Genomic DNA, 15,497 nt, shown 5'->3' with positions numbered 1-15,497 from the left:
GTGGCATTTTGTCATTAGATTCTTTTAGGATCGGAAGCTTTTCCTTAGCTTTGAGACCTGCATTGTTTCTATCAAGCCAATCAAGCATTATTTAATAAATAAATACCCAAGAGTTTTGTCCTCAAGTTTTATATCTTAGCACTAGGTTGTGAAACAACCATCAGGGGAATCTGGCTTAATTTGCTATCTTTTTCCTCAGAGCCCAAAATGTACTGGTTAAACAGTCCCCTGGTGACAAGAAAGAGGTAACACACATCCTTAAACACTGAAGAGTCTGGTTCTTGGTTAAAATTCCACATGTGATTTTCAGGTTTTTTAGAGGCATGACAAAGGCTCTACCTGGCAGGCTTTATGGAGAAACTTCCCTCCCCACACCAGCCTAGATGTGGTCTCTAAAAGGAGTTGCCATCAAGGACTCAGGCCCCTACCTGGTTAGGTATATTTACTTTACCACCCCTTTTGCCTTCATTCCTAGGTCTTCTTATCTGAGGCCAAGGGTAGAGGTCTTCTTCAGACCTCTGGACTCTACCCAAGGCCTCCTTATGGGGAGAAAGGAGGACACCTTAAGATACTTCTGCCCATTCTGACTCAGTACCCAGTACCATACTCTCAGCCTTCATTCCTGCCCCATCCCCACCCCAGTCAATAAAACTAGCAGGGCCTTATGTTTGGGCTCCCTCAACAGTAACATGACTCCCCATGTCTGTGCTACTTTACCTGCCATTCAACTGGCACACTTTTCCATGGAGGAAAATGGAATAGGAGGAGGAGTTAGCATTTTTTTCTGATTTTAGACTCTTGTTTAAAACATTGTAGTAAGCAGTTAAAGGCTTAACTCTTTCATTTTGTATTTATTGCTTTAATCTGCTATTCTGACACCCAGCAGCTTAGTTCTCTCTCTCATTTCAGCTCCTGACAAACATAACACCTAACTCTAGTGAGTGACTGATGGAGTGCTTAGAAAGACTCCAGTTCATTGATTCTTATGGGCCCCAGACTGCTTGCATCATAGTTACCTGTTATACTTGTGAATAGTGAAAATTCCTGAATTCCACCTAAACCTATTGAATCAAAATATCTGAGGGTAGGACATGATTTTGATATTTATATTTCAAAAAACTGTCTAGTTAATTCTATGTCATAGCTAAAATAATAGGAACTGGAAGAAAGCATACAAGCGTATAACCAATTAAGACAATTGAAAGTCTTTTCAAATCATGGGGTTGGAATAGGGAGTAATAGAAAGCACATCAAACCATATTTTATACCAAAAAGACCTGTGCTGTCTCAAGCAAGTCACCTCATTTCCCTGAGCCTGAGGTGACTCATCTGTAAGATGAGAGGGTTGAGTATGATAATCTCCAGAATTCTTTCCTATTCATACCTCCTATCTGCCCAGTATCATAAATACCTTATTTAGGTAGTGTTTCCAAGTTGGCCAACCCACACTAAGGAATATTAATTGACTAATTAACTAATAAAAATTAATTATCTTAGCAGAAATGGCTATTTTCTCAGTATAGGAACCAATTCCGTTCTATTAAGCATTTTATTGAAATTCTTGCTTCCTTCCAGTTTTTTTTAAGCTTATATATTTATTTTGAAACAGAGAAACAGATAAACCAGGGGAGGGGCAGAGAGAGAGAGAGAGGGAGAGAATCCCAAACAGGCTCTGCATTGTCAGTGCAGAGCCAGACTCAGGGCTTGATCTCACAAACCATGAGATCATGACCTGAGCTGATATCAGAGTTGGATGCCCAACTGACTGAGCCATCCAAGCACCTCCTTCCAGTTTTTGAAAGGAAGTTTTAGGTAAAAGCTTCTAACCTTTGTTGTCAGTGGGAAACACATCAATTTCTCATTTGGACCATCAGTGCAAGCAGGTATGTATATGGAGGTTGGGGTGAGGAAGTTTACTAAGGAGATATAAGGCAGGGTTATGAAATCAAACATAAAGCATAGACTTTCTGTAGCAGGTAATTTATTTTCTATTTAGGTGCAGGCTTTATTTTTAAAAAATTTTTAACCTAATCTTTGCAAAAGATTCAGGGGAACTTCACTGTCATGCAGTTAGGAAAATTAAGCTTGTTTTCCTAAAGGGTTATTCTCCATTTATGTGATCGCATTTCATAAATGAAAAGAAACTGCTAACAATAGTGCATCTCATTACTGACAGCCTTCCTTTGTTAATTAGTGCTCAACAGCATCCACAATAATTAAATTTTTAAAAACTGCATTAGGTTGCTAATCAAGGATATGTTTATAGAAAACAAGGAATATGGAATTAAACATTGAAATTAAGCATTGCTTCTAATTAGTGTAGGTAAAGTAATCTAGAGACAAAATTCTAAAGTGAAAAATCTTACAGGCTACCTGGTTCAGCCTCTAATCACATGTAAGCAAACCTAGATATTAAAGATTTTCTAACCTGGACACTTTCCAACATTTCACAACCCACTGAGTCAAGGATTTCTTTGATGTGTTTTAACCAAAAGTTCCATTGCAGCATCGAAATCGAATCCTATTTCCCTTTCTCTAGCCTTTAATGAAAACAGATTAGTTCATCTGGATGTTTAATACCTCCAGAGGTATAAAAGGAGTCAGTATTTTACTTCAGAATTTTTGTTCTTTATTAAAAATTATTCTGATTCCTCTGCTCTCTCCTCAGAATAACTGAGGCTATGCCAATTAAGTACCCTATTGAGCATCTTTACAACCATACCTAGATGAGATTGTAGGAAAGTGCAATTGTAAAGTAACTCTTTACAGAAGTTGTTTCTTGAAATTTAGTTAAGGTACTCCCAGCACTAAAACTAGCTGGGATCCTTGTTAAAAATGGGGATTCCCAGGCCAAATACCAGATATTTTTGAATCTGAGCACTGGCATTAGGACTTGGGAATCTGCCTATTAAATAAATCCCAAAGGATTATGCTGCTGTTCAAGAAACACTCTTCTAGGAAAGAAAAACATTCCTCTACACATATTTGAGCCAATACCTATTCTTTCTCCTCCGTTCTCCTCTTCCCATTCCCTGGCATTCCAGCTATGTCATGTTTAATGTTTAATGTAGTATAATAGGTAATCCTCTTGTGGCAAGGAGTCTTTTATGATAAACTCACAAGCACATGAGTTATGACAGTCCTTTATCAGCATCAATCTTCTTAACACCTCTTTCTTTGAGGGTCTGATGGACTGCCATGCAACATTTCCTCTCCCTTGCAGGCCTGTGGGAGGCAGTGTAATATGTAGTAGCAGATAGCACAGGCTTTGTGGTCAGACAGATCTGATTTTGAATCTGCTTTTGGGATCTTGGTTACATTTCTCAACCTCTCTAAGCCTCAAGTTCTTCTTTTATAAAATGCAAGTAATAATTTCTTTTTCAGAAGGCTGTTGTAAGGGCTAGAATTAGTATTGTATACAAAGAGGTTAGCACAGTGTCCAGCTCATAGTAAGAACCTGACAAATACTGAAGGTTATTATTCTTGATAAATTTAGCTCACAGTTGTTCTCCATAGTTGATCCTTGAGGAGTGACCCTTGGTTAAATGATTTATCCCAATCTTGATTGTCTAGAGGCACTTTTAGAAATTCTGCCATTCAACAAAAACAGACACATAGACTAATGGAATAGAATAGAAACCACAGAACTAGAGCCACAAAAGTATGGCCAACTAATCTTTGACAAAGCAGGAAAGAATATCCAATGGAAAAAAGACAGTCTCTTTAACAAATGGTGCTGGGAGAACTGGACAGCAACATGCAGAAGGATGAAACTAGACCACTTTCTTACAGCATTCACAAAAACAAACTCAAAATGGATAAAGGACCTGAATGTGAGACAGGAAACCATCAAAACCCTAGAGGAGAAAGCAGGGAAAGACCTCTCTGACCTCAGCCGCAGCAATTTCTTACTTGACACAACTTCCAAGTCAAGGGAATTAAAAGCAAAAATGAACTATTGGGACCTCATGAAGATAAAAAGCTTCTGCACAGCAAAGGAAACAACCAACAAAACTAAAAGGCAACCAATGGAATGGGAAAAGATATTTGCAAATGACATATCAGTCAAAGGGCTAGTATCCAAAATCTATAAAGAGCTCAACAAACTCCACACCTGAGAAACAAATAACCCAGTGAAGAAATGGGCAGAAAACATGAATAGAAACTTCTCTAAAGAAGACATCCAGATGGCCAACAGGCACACGAAAAGATGCTCAATGTCACTTCTCATCAGGGAAATACAAATCAAAACCACACTCAGATACTACATCATGCCAGTCAGAGTGGCCAAAATGAACAAATCAGTAGACTATAGATGCTGGAGAGGATGTGGAGAAATGGGAACCCTCTTGCACTGTTGGTGGGAATGCAAACTGGTGCAGCTGCTCTGGAAAACAATGTGGAGGTTCCTCAAAAAGTAAAAATAGACATACCCTATAACCCAGCAGTAGCACTGGTAGGAATTTACCCAAGGGATACGGGAGTACTGATGCATAGGGGCACTTGTACCCCAATGTTCATAGCAGCACTCTCAACAATAGCTAAATTATGGAAAGAGCCTAAATGTCCATCAACTGACGAATGGATAAAGAAATTGTGGTTTATATATACAATGGAATACTACGTGGCAATGAGAAAGAATGAAATATGGCTTTTTGTAGGAACGTGGATGGAACTGGAGAGTGTTATGCTAAGTGAAATAAGTCATACAGAGAAGGACAGATTCCATATGTTTTCACTCCTATGTGGATCCTGAGAAACTTAGCGGAAGGCCATGGGGGAGGGGAAGGAAAAAAAAATGGTTAGAGAGGGAGGGAGCCAAAACATAAGAGACTCCTAAAAACTGAGAACAAACTGAAGGTTTATGGGGGGTGGGAGGGGTGGGTGGGTGATGGGTATTGAGGAGGGCACCTGTTGGGATGCGCACTGGGTGTTGTATGGAAACCAATTTGACAATAAATTTCATATTTAAAAAAAAGAAATTCTGCCATTCAGAGTTTCTGAAATAATCATCTTGGTGTAGACAATTGAATAGAGTTCAGAAACCTGTCTATTTGAGAACAGATGTCTCACTAATTTCCATGTACTTTGTCAGGATGTATATAAAATGTAAGCTAGAGTATGTCTATCTTATTGACAATTGAATCAAAATGAAAGGAATTAAATTCTTATTATATGCACCATGGATTCCTAGTATCTCTTATATTATGAACGGTGTGAGAAGCTCATGGAACCCACAAACCATTCCTTCAGGAAAGTGCCATACACATACTTATAAGCAATTCTGCATCTAGTTTCAATGAAGTTCATGAACTGCTGGTAACTTATTTATGTTATTTCATAGCAACCCATGAAGCTCCTGCTTTAAAAAATATTCTATTAAAAATTAACTGAAGTTAATGAGGCTAGATCATTCTTAGATCATTTTCTTCTTGCACAGAAAAAAGTTTGAAATTTTAGAAATCAGAGGTTATAATTTTAATTTTCAGTTCTTACATGAAATTAATATTACATCTGTTCATTGAGATAGGTGTTTCTACTATACTGGTCACTAGACAAGGATGGGTTAGGTCTGGATACTTCTATTTACATGCATCTGATAAGTGTTGGGTAGAAAAGACTTAAAATTTTAAGGATAATTTTTTTACAGCTTCCTGGAACTAACAGCTTATATTCTCAAATCACAACTATCATCAGCCTATTTCACCATCTGTGTGAAACAGCTTGCTTTCATTTGACCTTATTTTCTTCGACTCTGGATGTTCCGCCACCAACTTCAGTAATTCGTGTTGGATGACACCTTCAATTTTCAAAAAGGAAGAAATTTGGAAAAAAAAAAAAAAGATCTGATCTAACTCTTCCCTTTTAGAGATAGTAAATTGAGCCCTCAACTGGAGATTAACTTGCCTGAGGTAGGGATATGCCTAGAACTTGAAGCCATGTGTTCCTTGAACTTTTGAGTGCTTAGATTATTTTTCCTTGAATTTGGGTTGAATCTGCTGATGCGAGTCTGACCTTGTGTTCATAGACTCTGCCTTCTGTCCATTCCTCTCCTGTTACAAGTGAACTCAGATTCTCAATGCAGCTCTTCTGCTGGGCCCCAGAGCTTCAAGTTTCCCTGTTTCTGACTGAGCCCCTGGATTTTCTCTTCCCTTACCAGACATCTTCCCAGTCTCTCCAACTAGGTAAATTCTTGTGCAAAACTTCCTAGGCCTGTCTTGCTTAGCCACTGTGGCCATCTCATTGCTGAGATACCACGACAAAACCACAACTTCACAGGTGGCCCCAGGGCTCCTGGATCTACGTTGGACTTTCCAGAACAAATACTTAGCAACTTCAGAGTTTTTCCAGCCATGGCACAGGCCAAGGTGTTCTATTTTTCTGCTATTATGAACCTCGTCTACTGAATATGATGTGAGGGGAATGCTTTGTTCTTTCTCTAGAGAATACAGATGTTCTTCTATGATAACCTTCTTATTAGGAAGGATAACAGTAACTTGCAAATTTAACCACCTCCTCTATCATGCAACCAGAGCACCTGACTTGATATTGAAAGTTTTCTTGCCACCAGAAAGCAGAAACAAGGACAGATAAAAAGCTGTAGATACACAGTGTGCCACAGTTAGATTTTTTCCTTTGTATTAAGAGTTGTACTATTGGGTAACCAATATGAGGAAAAAAATAATGCCAAATCCTTTTTTAACATCATACAGTAAAATTCCAGGGGAATTTAGAATTTAGATATGGCAAAGGAATCATAATAAAAGACATATAAATAAATGTTAATCTAATTTGAGGTCGTAAATATTTTTCTGAGCATGAAAGCAAAGGAAAAAGTCTTAAAGATACTGACAAATATAGGTGTATATATACTCATTTCATTGCAATAAAAATTACATATAAGTAAAATTAAAAGGTAAATGTCAAGCTAACCAAGCATTAATAGCTTTTCTAAACTAAGGTCATAAAACAAAATGAAGGGCATAAACAAGCAATCACAGGTGATAAATGGCCAAAGAATATAAGATATTGAGCTTCATCACTAGTGAAATAAAAGCATATAAAGTTGAGATACCATTTTGCCCTATTAAAATAGCAAACATTTTAAAAGATAATAAAAGTAACTTTGGTAAGGAAACTTGCACTTGGACACAGTATTGACGGTAATGTAAAATGATATGGTCTTTCTAGATAGTAACTTGTCAGTATGTAGCCAAATCATTAAAACATGCATGCCCTTTGACCCAGAAATTCCAATCAGGGGTGTTTATCCTGAGGAAATTATCAGAGATAACAACCAATATTTATGGACCACAGTGTGTATCTAAACATGATTAGATGACTTTAATATAATTCGCATTTATATAATGGGATACTACAAACAGATAATTCTGTTTTTAATTTTCATGTTTCCTGATATGTTAGATCAGCTCTAGGATTGGTTTATATAATCTGAAAAAAGAGGGATGTTTTATAAGCTTATTGTTCCTAATACTGCCCACAGGAAATTATCTGGACAAAGTCTTTCCTGGTGGGAACAAACAGAAGTGAGAAGGCCTTGCAGCTAAGTGGAAGAAAAATTGGGAGGAAAGCATGAATTTTTAAAGGTCAAAGAACATTGATTTAGCCATGAGAAAGTGCTCTTAATATATTATAGGGTAGATTTTAAAAATTACAAAATTACGTGTATACTAAGTTCCCAATTTTGTAAGTGTGTGTGTGTGTTAAATCTACATGGAGATGTTAACAGGAAGAGGACTTATATTTTAATAGTTTTCTAAGTTTCCTATTGTAAGCATAATTGAGAAAGCAATATATGTTATTAAAAAGAAGGAGAGGCAATAAAGGTGATTAGAAGTTTTCTGGGCCTTACTTGGCTTCCAGCGCCAGAGCGAAGATGCCAGCAGCCAGGGGTGCTGAGGCTGAGGTGCCCGTGTGGGTCTCTGTGCAGTCATTGTGCAGGTCGGCACTGGTCTGGGTGGCATCCGGAAGGGAAGAAATGCAGGAGAGCATGTGAGGAGTGTTCTCCATCCCTGGGGGTTAACCATACCTAAGGCTGCATCTGCTACGATCAGGAAACTCAGCTGATTCGATTCCCTACTTCCTCTGTTAAACCATAGGCGGATGTTTGCCATCTGCTGATATTTTAGTTCACTCTCCTCTATATACAACTTGTGTATAATTCTGGCATCAAGATGCCTTTTCTGGGGATGAAGTACTCCCACTATGAATATTTTCTGAGATTCCCAAACGAAATACTGTCTGTAAAGAAGGGACAGTTTCAAAATCACTGTGAATCATGCTGGCCCATTAATCATCAGGTCCATTGTGTTTAGTCTGGCATATTTAGAAATTCTGCTTCATGCAAAATTCCCATTTGCCTTCAGATTGACATCTGACTGTCTCTTCAGCACGAGGATGTAGAGCCATTCTGATTTTGGCCACTTGAACTACTTGCACAAATTTGCTTAGTATGTATGTAGTGTGCACTCACTGTTGATATCATCTGATGGCCATGAGTTAGTGTCCATATTTGCACTATGATGAAAATGGTGTTTTTCAAATAAATGAAAGGTGTGTCAGACTCTGATATGGTTACAAATTGTAAAACTGCTATTCAGTAGATGTGTCCCATGGGCACATGGTTTCCCCATGTGGTTTCCCCATCTGTAGAATGAGGTTGACATTTCCTGACTCATATTCTGAGGATGAAATGAGATCCTGTCTGTGAAAGCATTCTTACACAATATTACTGCACGTAAGGAATTACCCAGGCTAATTTTATCTTAATGAAGAGGTTGCCAAGACTGAAGGGAAGAAACCAGAAAGACTTCCAATCAGTCTGCCTTAAGGACCATAGCATTGCTGGTTGAGCAAGTAGTTGGGCCAAAGGATTACTAACAAGACACCCACCCAGGCTCCTGCACTATCGTTTTTAGCTAGAGATTTCAATGTGTGGGAGGGAGGTGTAAAAAAATAATTTGTTCTATTATCACCTCCTTTGGCTTCCCACTTTGAGTCGCTGAATTTCTCAAGTTATGGTGGCTCTGCTCCTTAGAGGGCTGCGGAAGCAAGGTTGTCCTTTTTCCCTATTGACGCAAGTAAGCCCCCAGAGATGACTGTGCTGAGGAAAAGGTTTGCGTAAGACAAAGGCTATGTTATTGCAACCATCTCAAATAGAATCCACCAGCTGTCTCTCCTATGGCTGATTTACCTAAGGAGAGAACTTTACAAAGATGGAAACTCTTCCTCCTACTTCACAGCATAATAGCTCAGATGAGGGACAGTCTATGAAATGGTGACTGAAATGTGTAACAGGCCACTTTCTGATAAGCAACTTTAGATACCCCTAGGGACAACAATAGGGACTCTGAATATAAGTGGGATACATGTCTGCTATGCCTCTTTCAAAGGCTATAAAATATACCTGTCATAAAGATTTTCTGGGTAGAATATCACCATCTATTATTTGAGTAGTTGAATATAAGGGCATGAGAGGGAGGCCAATGTTTCAAGTTGAGGCTAGAGGTTTACTGTGTAAACTAGAGTAAGTTGCAGAAGCAGGCAGAGTTCCAGAACAGTGATCCTGTATGGAAAAGAGAACTAGCAATTTTTTTTGAGACACCATTAATATGAATCTTACACACATTCTAGTGTCTAATTATTATGGGGTTCACCTACAATCTAATTGAATCATGACCTATTATTTCATAGAGATTAGAATTTAGATACTTTAGCTAGATGGTTCTTTCTGTATCAGGAGTTAAATTTGGGACCATACAGTTTAAAATTAAAAGTACTTCCCTTTGTTTGCAAAGCCCCCGAATGGCCCTTCATCACTGTGCCCTTGAAGGGAAATCCAATAATTGCCCTTGGCAGTCTGACTCATGGAAGTGAAGCCACAGCCAAGTGTGGGCTGGAGATGCTCTCTGAGCATATAACCTTCCTGAGCTGTTTATTCAGATGCTGAGAAGTTCATCTCGGGGGAAATTTAGACCGTTATTTTCCTGCAGGTTATCCATTCATAGGAAACATAGCTATTGTATGTTCTGTATTTTTATCATCTGCTAAAGGGCATGTTAGACCATATCCCTGCTATTAAAGGATCAATAAGTACAAGGGCGGTGAAGCCCCTACAACCCTGTAATCTCCTTTAAGGCTGTTCTCAGGGAGGCATCACACAAGCAGAATAGATATTTTGATTCTTGGCTGTATGTAATGACAACTTAGTGGCTTCCCAGGGCTGGGTTTAAAGATGACAGAGAGGCAACATCATCTTGGCAGAGGCATCATTATCCTTGAGAGAGAAAACTCCCCAATAGATGCCAGCCTTTCAGGTGAGCAAAGTGTGAATCTCCCCAGCTGAGTCATCAAGCTTAAGCCAAGCAATTTTACCAAAGGTACTGACCAAAGGATCTTGTCGAATGCAAGCCCTGCTCCCCTACCTAAGCAGAGGAGTTAGACAAAAGCAACATACGATTCGCTGGTCGGTGTAATCGCCACTGCTGTATGACGTGGCCAGGGTGGAGGAGCACTTCTCAGCATACCAGGGAGACAGGCCTTGCTGGGAGGCGCTGCTGATGGAGATGGTGTAGATGCTGTCTGTGTAGCCATCACAATCACAGTTATCTCCCTGACGTCCCCCGTTCCCAGAAGCCCAGACGAAGATGGAGCCCTTTCCTTGTCTTCCCTAAAAGAAAAGCCAGACTATATCACAGCTATCATCTGTTGGGATCACTGTCACATCCCCATAAAATCCCCAACAAATACATGCATGAAGTTCCCAGAGACATTTATTTGGAGTCTGTTTCAATGCCAGGTGCTCCAGCATCCGTGCTGGAAATCTCACAAGACTTCATATTACAAGCCACTGGCCTATGGCTCTGCTATTCCTCCTTCATCTGGGCCCTCTCTGGGATGAGTCAGTGAGTGCTTTTCTCTTTCTTTCTTTCTTTCTTTCTTTCTTTCTTTCTTTCTTTCTTTCTTTCTTTCTTTTCCTTATTGTAAGGATTCACAATCTGGCCTTTAGCACTCGCTTGTATTCTCTCACTCTTTCCTTGGCTTATGTTGCTGCGTTTGAATCTTTGAACTTCCTCTCTTTCTGCTTAAATCTTCTGGCTGACTGATAGAATGACAAAATCAGACATTATTCAGATCTGTTTTGCAGCTGCATTAAAAGGGACTCTTCAGTTGAATGAAACTCGTCAAGGCTACTCTTTCTATGACTTCTCAATTTGTGCTCTCCAAAGTTTCTACTTTTGTTTTATCCTGTGCAGAACAAGGCCTTAGAATCCTGGTAAGAATGCGGTAAATGGAGCAACACAATCAAGGCACAAGTATGTACCAGGCACATACAAAAGAGGAAGTAGCATGTAGCTATATTTAAGGATATGTCCCTAGAGATTTGAAAGAAGTCTGGGTAGTAGTTTACCTAGTGTAAAAATCTAAAAGCAGCAGAAAAATGAGAAAGGACATATCCATAGTATTTTTTAAGTAAATACTCTAAGAGTAATGAATCTCTATTGAATGTCAGACCCAATTAGGGAAAACTCCCCTAACCCTTAAGTTCCAACCCTCTGAAGAATGATTTGGCTCTCTAAATGCATTTCAAATTATAAGCAACAATAAGAAATTCAAAGCCATTTCTTTTGATATAATCTAAGTGTTCTTCCCTTTCCTTCATATCCAAGTGGCCAGGTTTCATTTCAGGTAGATCTATATTAAGTATCTCACCTGCTTAACACCAAATTCAAAAGCCTTCTGGGCTAGTCGGCCAGGCCCTTCCACAGTTTTCCCATCATCATTAGGGCCCCAACTGGCACTGTAAATATCCACATGTCCGGGATTGAATCCAATTGAACTGGCTTCAATAGCGTCAGTCACAATGCCATCCAGCATTCTTATGCCTAAACAGAAAGTCAAACAAAAAACACATAAGTGGATGTCAGCATGAACATGTAGAATGGCATAGTGGCCTTAATATTCATTTTATAAGAGACTCGCAAAAGAGTTAAAAAGAAGGTAACCACTGCATGTCTCAGGTGCCCATGACCAGGCTACTATGAGCACAGAAGGAAGATACAAGTCACAGCGTCCATAAACTTTGTTATCTTCCCTTTGGAAATAACTATATGCACTAAGCAGTGGCCATGATTGTTATTGATTACAAAATACCTCCCCTCCCTTCACTACCTCAATAACCTGAAAATGACAGGATAGCTTTCAGAAGGAGCCAACAAACAGCCCTACCTTGACATGTCTGTTCATGACTATACCACAAATAACTGTTGCCCATCCTGTGCTGTATGAAGGATTTTGTATGGAACACTGTGCAGCTTGAAAAGATCTACCCACAATAGGAAACTAACAAATAGGGAAAGAACTCTTGTTTCTAAGCACTGATTAAAAATAACCCAGAGGCCATTCTTTTATGTTTGCTAAGAAATATTCTCAAGGAACATGCTTCCTTTTCTTCTAAATAATCTCAAGGATGAAATCATTGCCATGGATTTTGCTCCTAAGGGGGAATCATTTTTCATCAGGAGAAGGCAGACATGGTAGTTCTTTGTGCTTTCTAACAGGCTGTCATGCATTATCAGACTCATGTATTCAAGAGCCAGGAAGGCAAAAGCAATTGAGACAAATATGAGCAGCTACCTGGTTATTCCTGGCTTCAGGCTGATAATGTAGTTAACTGCACAGCCTTAGATTTGTACCCTATTATTCACTATGGAGCATAGGTAAAAGAATATGTAATTAACATAATTAGCTAAAGTCACATTGATTAAAACAAAGTTATTTGAAAATTTATTTTGGAAAAAGAAAAATCCCAGCTGTACTTACTAGCTTTGTGATCTTGTGCAAGCCACTCAACCTCTTGTGCCTCAGTTTGTTTTTTTTTCAGTTTTAAAATGGGAATGATAACAGATAGCAGCTTACATGCATTGAGGATGTACTATACGCAGCTAACATTCTACAGGCCTTGAACATATGGACTCTCTTCTATCCTTTTGACAACCATTTAATGTAGATGCTATAATTTTCCCAATTTTATAGGTGGACTGTAAGAGAGGCACAATGGCTTGCTCAGGATCATACAACTTGATATTGGGGAGCTGAGACCTGAATCCCAGAAATTTGGCACCTAAAATCAACCTGTTAACTAACAGAATACACAACCTACAATGTATTATAGGATCAGTGATGGACATACAGTAAGTCCCTAAAAAATGAAAAGTATTATTAAAAAATGCATTTGGGACTAGATCACCAAAGGGTGGAATAATGAAAAAAAATCTCAGTAGACTTGTAATCGGAAGTCGTGTTTTGGTTCCACACTGCCACAAATAGCTGTTACCTTGAGAAACTTGTTTCTGATTACTCCTCAATAAAATGAAGGGATCAGAAAATTCTCTCACAAACTATAGCTAGATAGTACATCATCTTAAAAAATGAATTCTTTCTCTAAGTGATTACCTAATTTGTGCCCCTGTCTTCATTTTCTTTAAATTAACATGGCACTTAAAAAGGAAAAAAAAATCCCACGGCATTTTGACTATGTTAGTATCAAAGAAATCAGGAATGACGCAAAGTTTAATAGTATTTTGTATTAGTGATTCATTATCCATGCCAGGATGTGTATTTATTTGATTTCTAAACAGGAAATCATAATCAAATTCAAGACATCCTTAGGTCGAGTTTAAAGCAATTTTACTATCATTGGCATGTTCTACAGTTGATCTTTTTTTTTATAGCAGTTTTAGAAAACAAACTAAACTCAAAGTTTGTAGCCTGTGAAAGACCAAGGTAAGGACAGTGAGAAGAGGAGAGAGAATGTGAGCCAGTGTAGGTCTACTGTCCACCCTTCTTCACAGGGATATGGACCTCACCAATGAGTTCTCTTGCCTTCTCACTGGGTTCAACCAACAGGCAGGAGAATGGGGGGTGGGAGGAGAATGGGCGACTCATTCCCTGGAACACTCCTTGCCTAGAAGAAGCTCTGTTGTAACTCAGGGCTACAGCTCCTGTACAGTGGTTCTCTCCTGTGGCCACAACTTTCTCTCTACAGTTGCCACTGACCTCTCCTTTCCCATGCTCCTTTAGGCCCAAAGGTCATCACATCTGCTCTCATTTATTAGCCCTTGTTGGCTTCCCTTATCTCTTTTTTTTCAAGTTTTTATTTTAATTCCTATTAGTTATATTGTATATTATAATATATACAATATAATGTATATTATAATATACAATATATTATTGTATATTAAGTGTATAATATAATAATGGCTTCCTTTAAGTCTTACAAATAATTCCTTTATTAAACTGCCCCGATGGAACTTACTGTGTATTTCCCAATAGAGGCACTGACTGAAACAGCTAGGGACTCTAAATCCGTGCTGTCAAAGATAACCTTTGGCTTCTTCATATAACAAGCACGTATTCATTTATTTTTTTAAGACTGTTATTTGCTCTGAAATGAAGAACTACAGAATTGAGAGGCAGGGAAAGTCTTTTCCTAAATTTACCTCCTCTTTCTGTTCCCTTAGCAAGTACTCAATAACAAACCCTTGTAAATTAGCACACAGAGAAAATTAGATTTGGTTCAAAAGCTTTTCAACATTTCCATTTTTCTCCCCACAAAGATGTACAGGCTGTATTCGGCTATCATTTTTTAGGAATCCAGATCCATTGATTTGTTTGCAAATCCTGCAGCACATTCTACTTGGAATTCATTTCTTCTTCTGGTTGTTGAAAGCCCCCCTTCCCACCTCATTTACACCAAGTGATGCAAGAGTCAAACTGAAGTGCAGAACTGCAGGAGCAACCCTCTGCTTTACCTCCGACTTTGGAATTGTATGCAACTCCGACCCCACACTTGTGATTATTTGCTTGCATGGCAATTTCTCCTGCACATCTGGTCCCATGTCTGAAGATTAAAAAATAGATATTATAAAACAAAGTGAGGGCAAACTGTTGTTTGCACACGAATCCATGGTACATGGTCATATTAACTTTTTTGTCAACCTTTGTTGCTGGTCTCCTTCCCATCAGTATTTGTTGAAGTGCAGGTATCAGATGAAAGGGTACTGGAGTTGAAGTATGTGATTCAAATTCCAGCTTCTACCAGTGACTAGTGGTGTGACCTTAGGTAAGTCATTTGTTCTCAAGAGTATTGTTGCAAACATGTGAGATATTGCATGTATAGCACTTAGAATAGTGGCTGGTATAATGTAAGAATTCAGGAAGTGTTAGCTATGGATACTATCGTGAGCAATTCTGACACTTTTAGAAATCATGGTTTCTATTCCATACTTTTTGGTGAAGTAGCTCCTCACTCCATCTCTAGTGACCTCCTTGGATTAGGTTATTCTGACCAGTCCTAGTAGGGTAAGTAGAACAGAATTCTCCTCTTAAGCCCTCTTCCCTTCCTCTAACCATATACTACCAAACTAAAGCAACTGAGGGTTTTCTGGTACCAAGAGGAGTTTGAGATTTTAATA

At 38.7% G+C, this 15,497-nt stretch overlaps 1 protein-coding gene across 1 annotated transcript in view; it reads right to left on the bottom strand.

Annotated features, from left to right (window-relative positions):
* The window catches only part of PCSK1 (proprotein convertase subtilisin/kexin type 1), a 43,926-nt gene that overhangs the window by 13,126 nt on the left and 15,303 nt on the right, over positions 1-15,497 (bottom strand). The window contains exons 6-9 of the mRNA XM_019428839.2: positions 14,835-14,923; positions 11,734-11,906; positions 10,478-10,690; positions 7,874-7,974 (exon numbers count right to left, since the gene is read on the bottom strand). Coding sequence (XP_019284384.2) covers positions 7,874-7,974; positions 10,478-10,690; positions 11,734-11,906; positions 14,835-14,923 — 576 coding nt within the window. The remainder of the gene's footprint in view (positions 1-7,873; positions 7,975-10,477; positions 10,691-11,733; positions 11,907-14,834; positions 14,924-15,497) is intronic.

This window comes from Panthera pardus, unplaced genomic scaffold, assembly GCF_024362965.1.
Source record: "Panthera pardus isolate Hobbes unplaced genomic scaffold, ASM2436296v1 HiC_scaffold_2, whole genome shotgun sequence".
NCBI classification, from domain to species: domain Eukaryota; kingdom Metazoa; phylum Chordata; class Mammalia; order Carnivora; family Felidae; genus Panthera; species Panthera pardus.
This window is presented reverse-complemented; position numbering and strand designations above follow the sequence as displayed.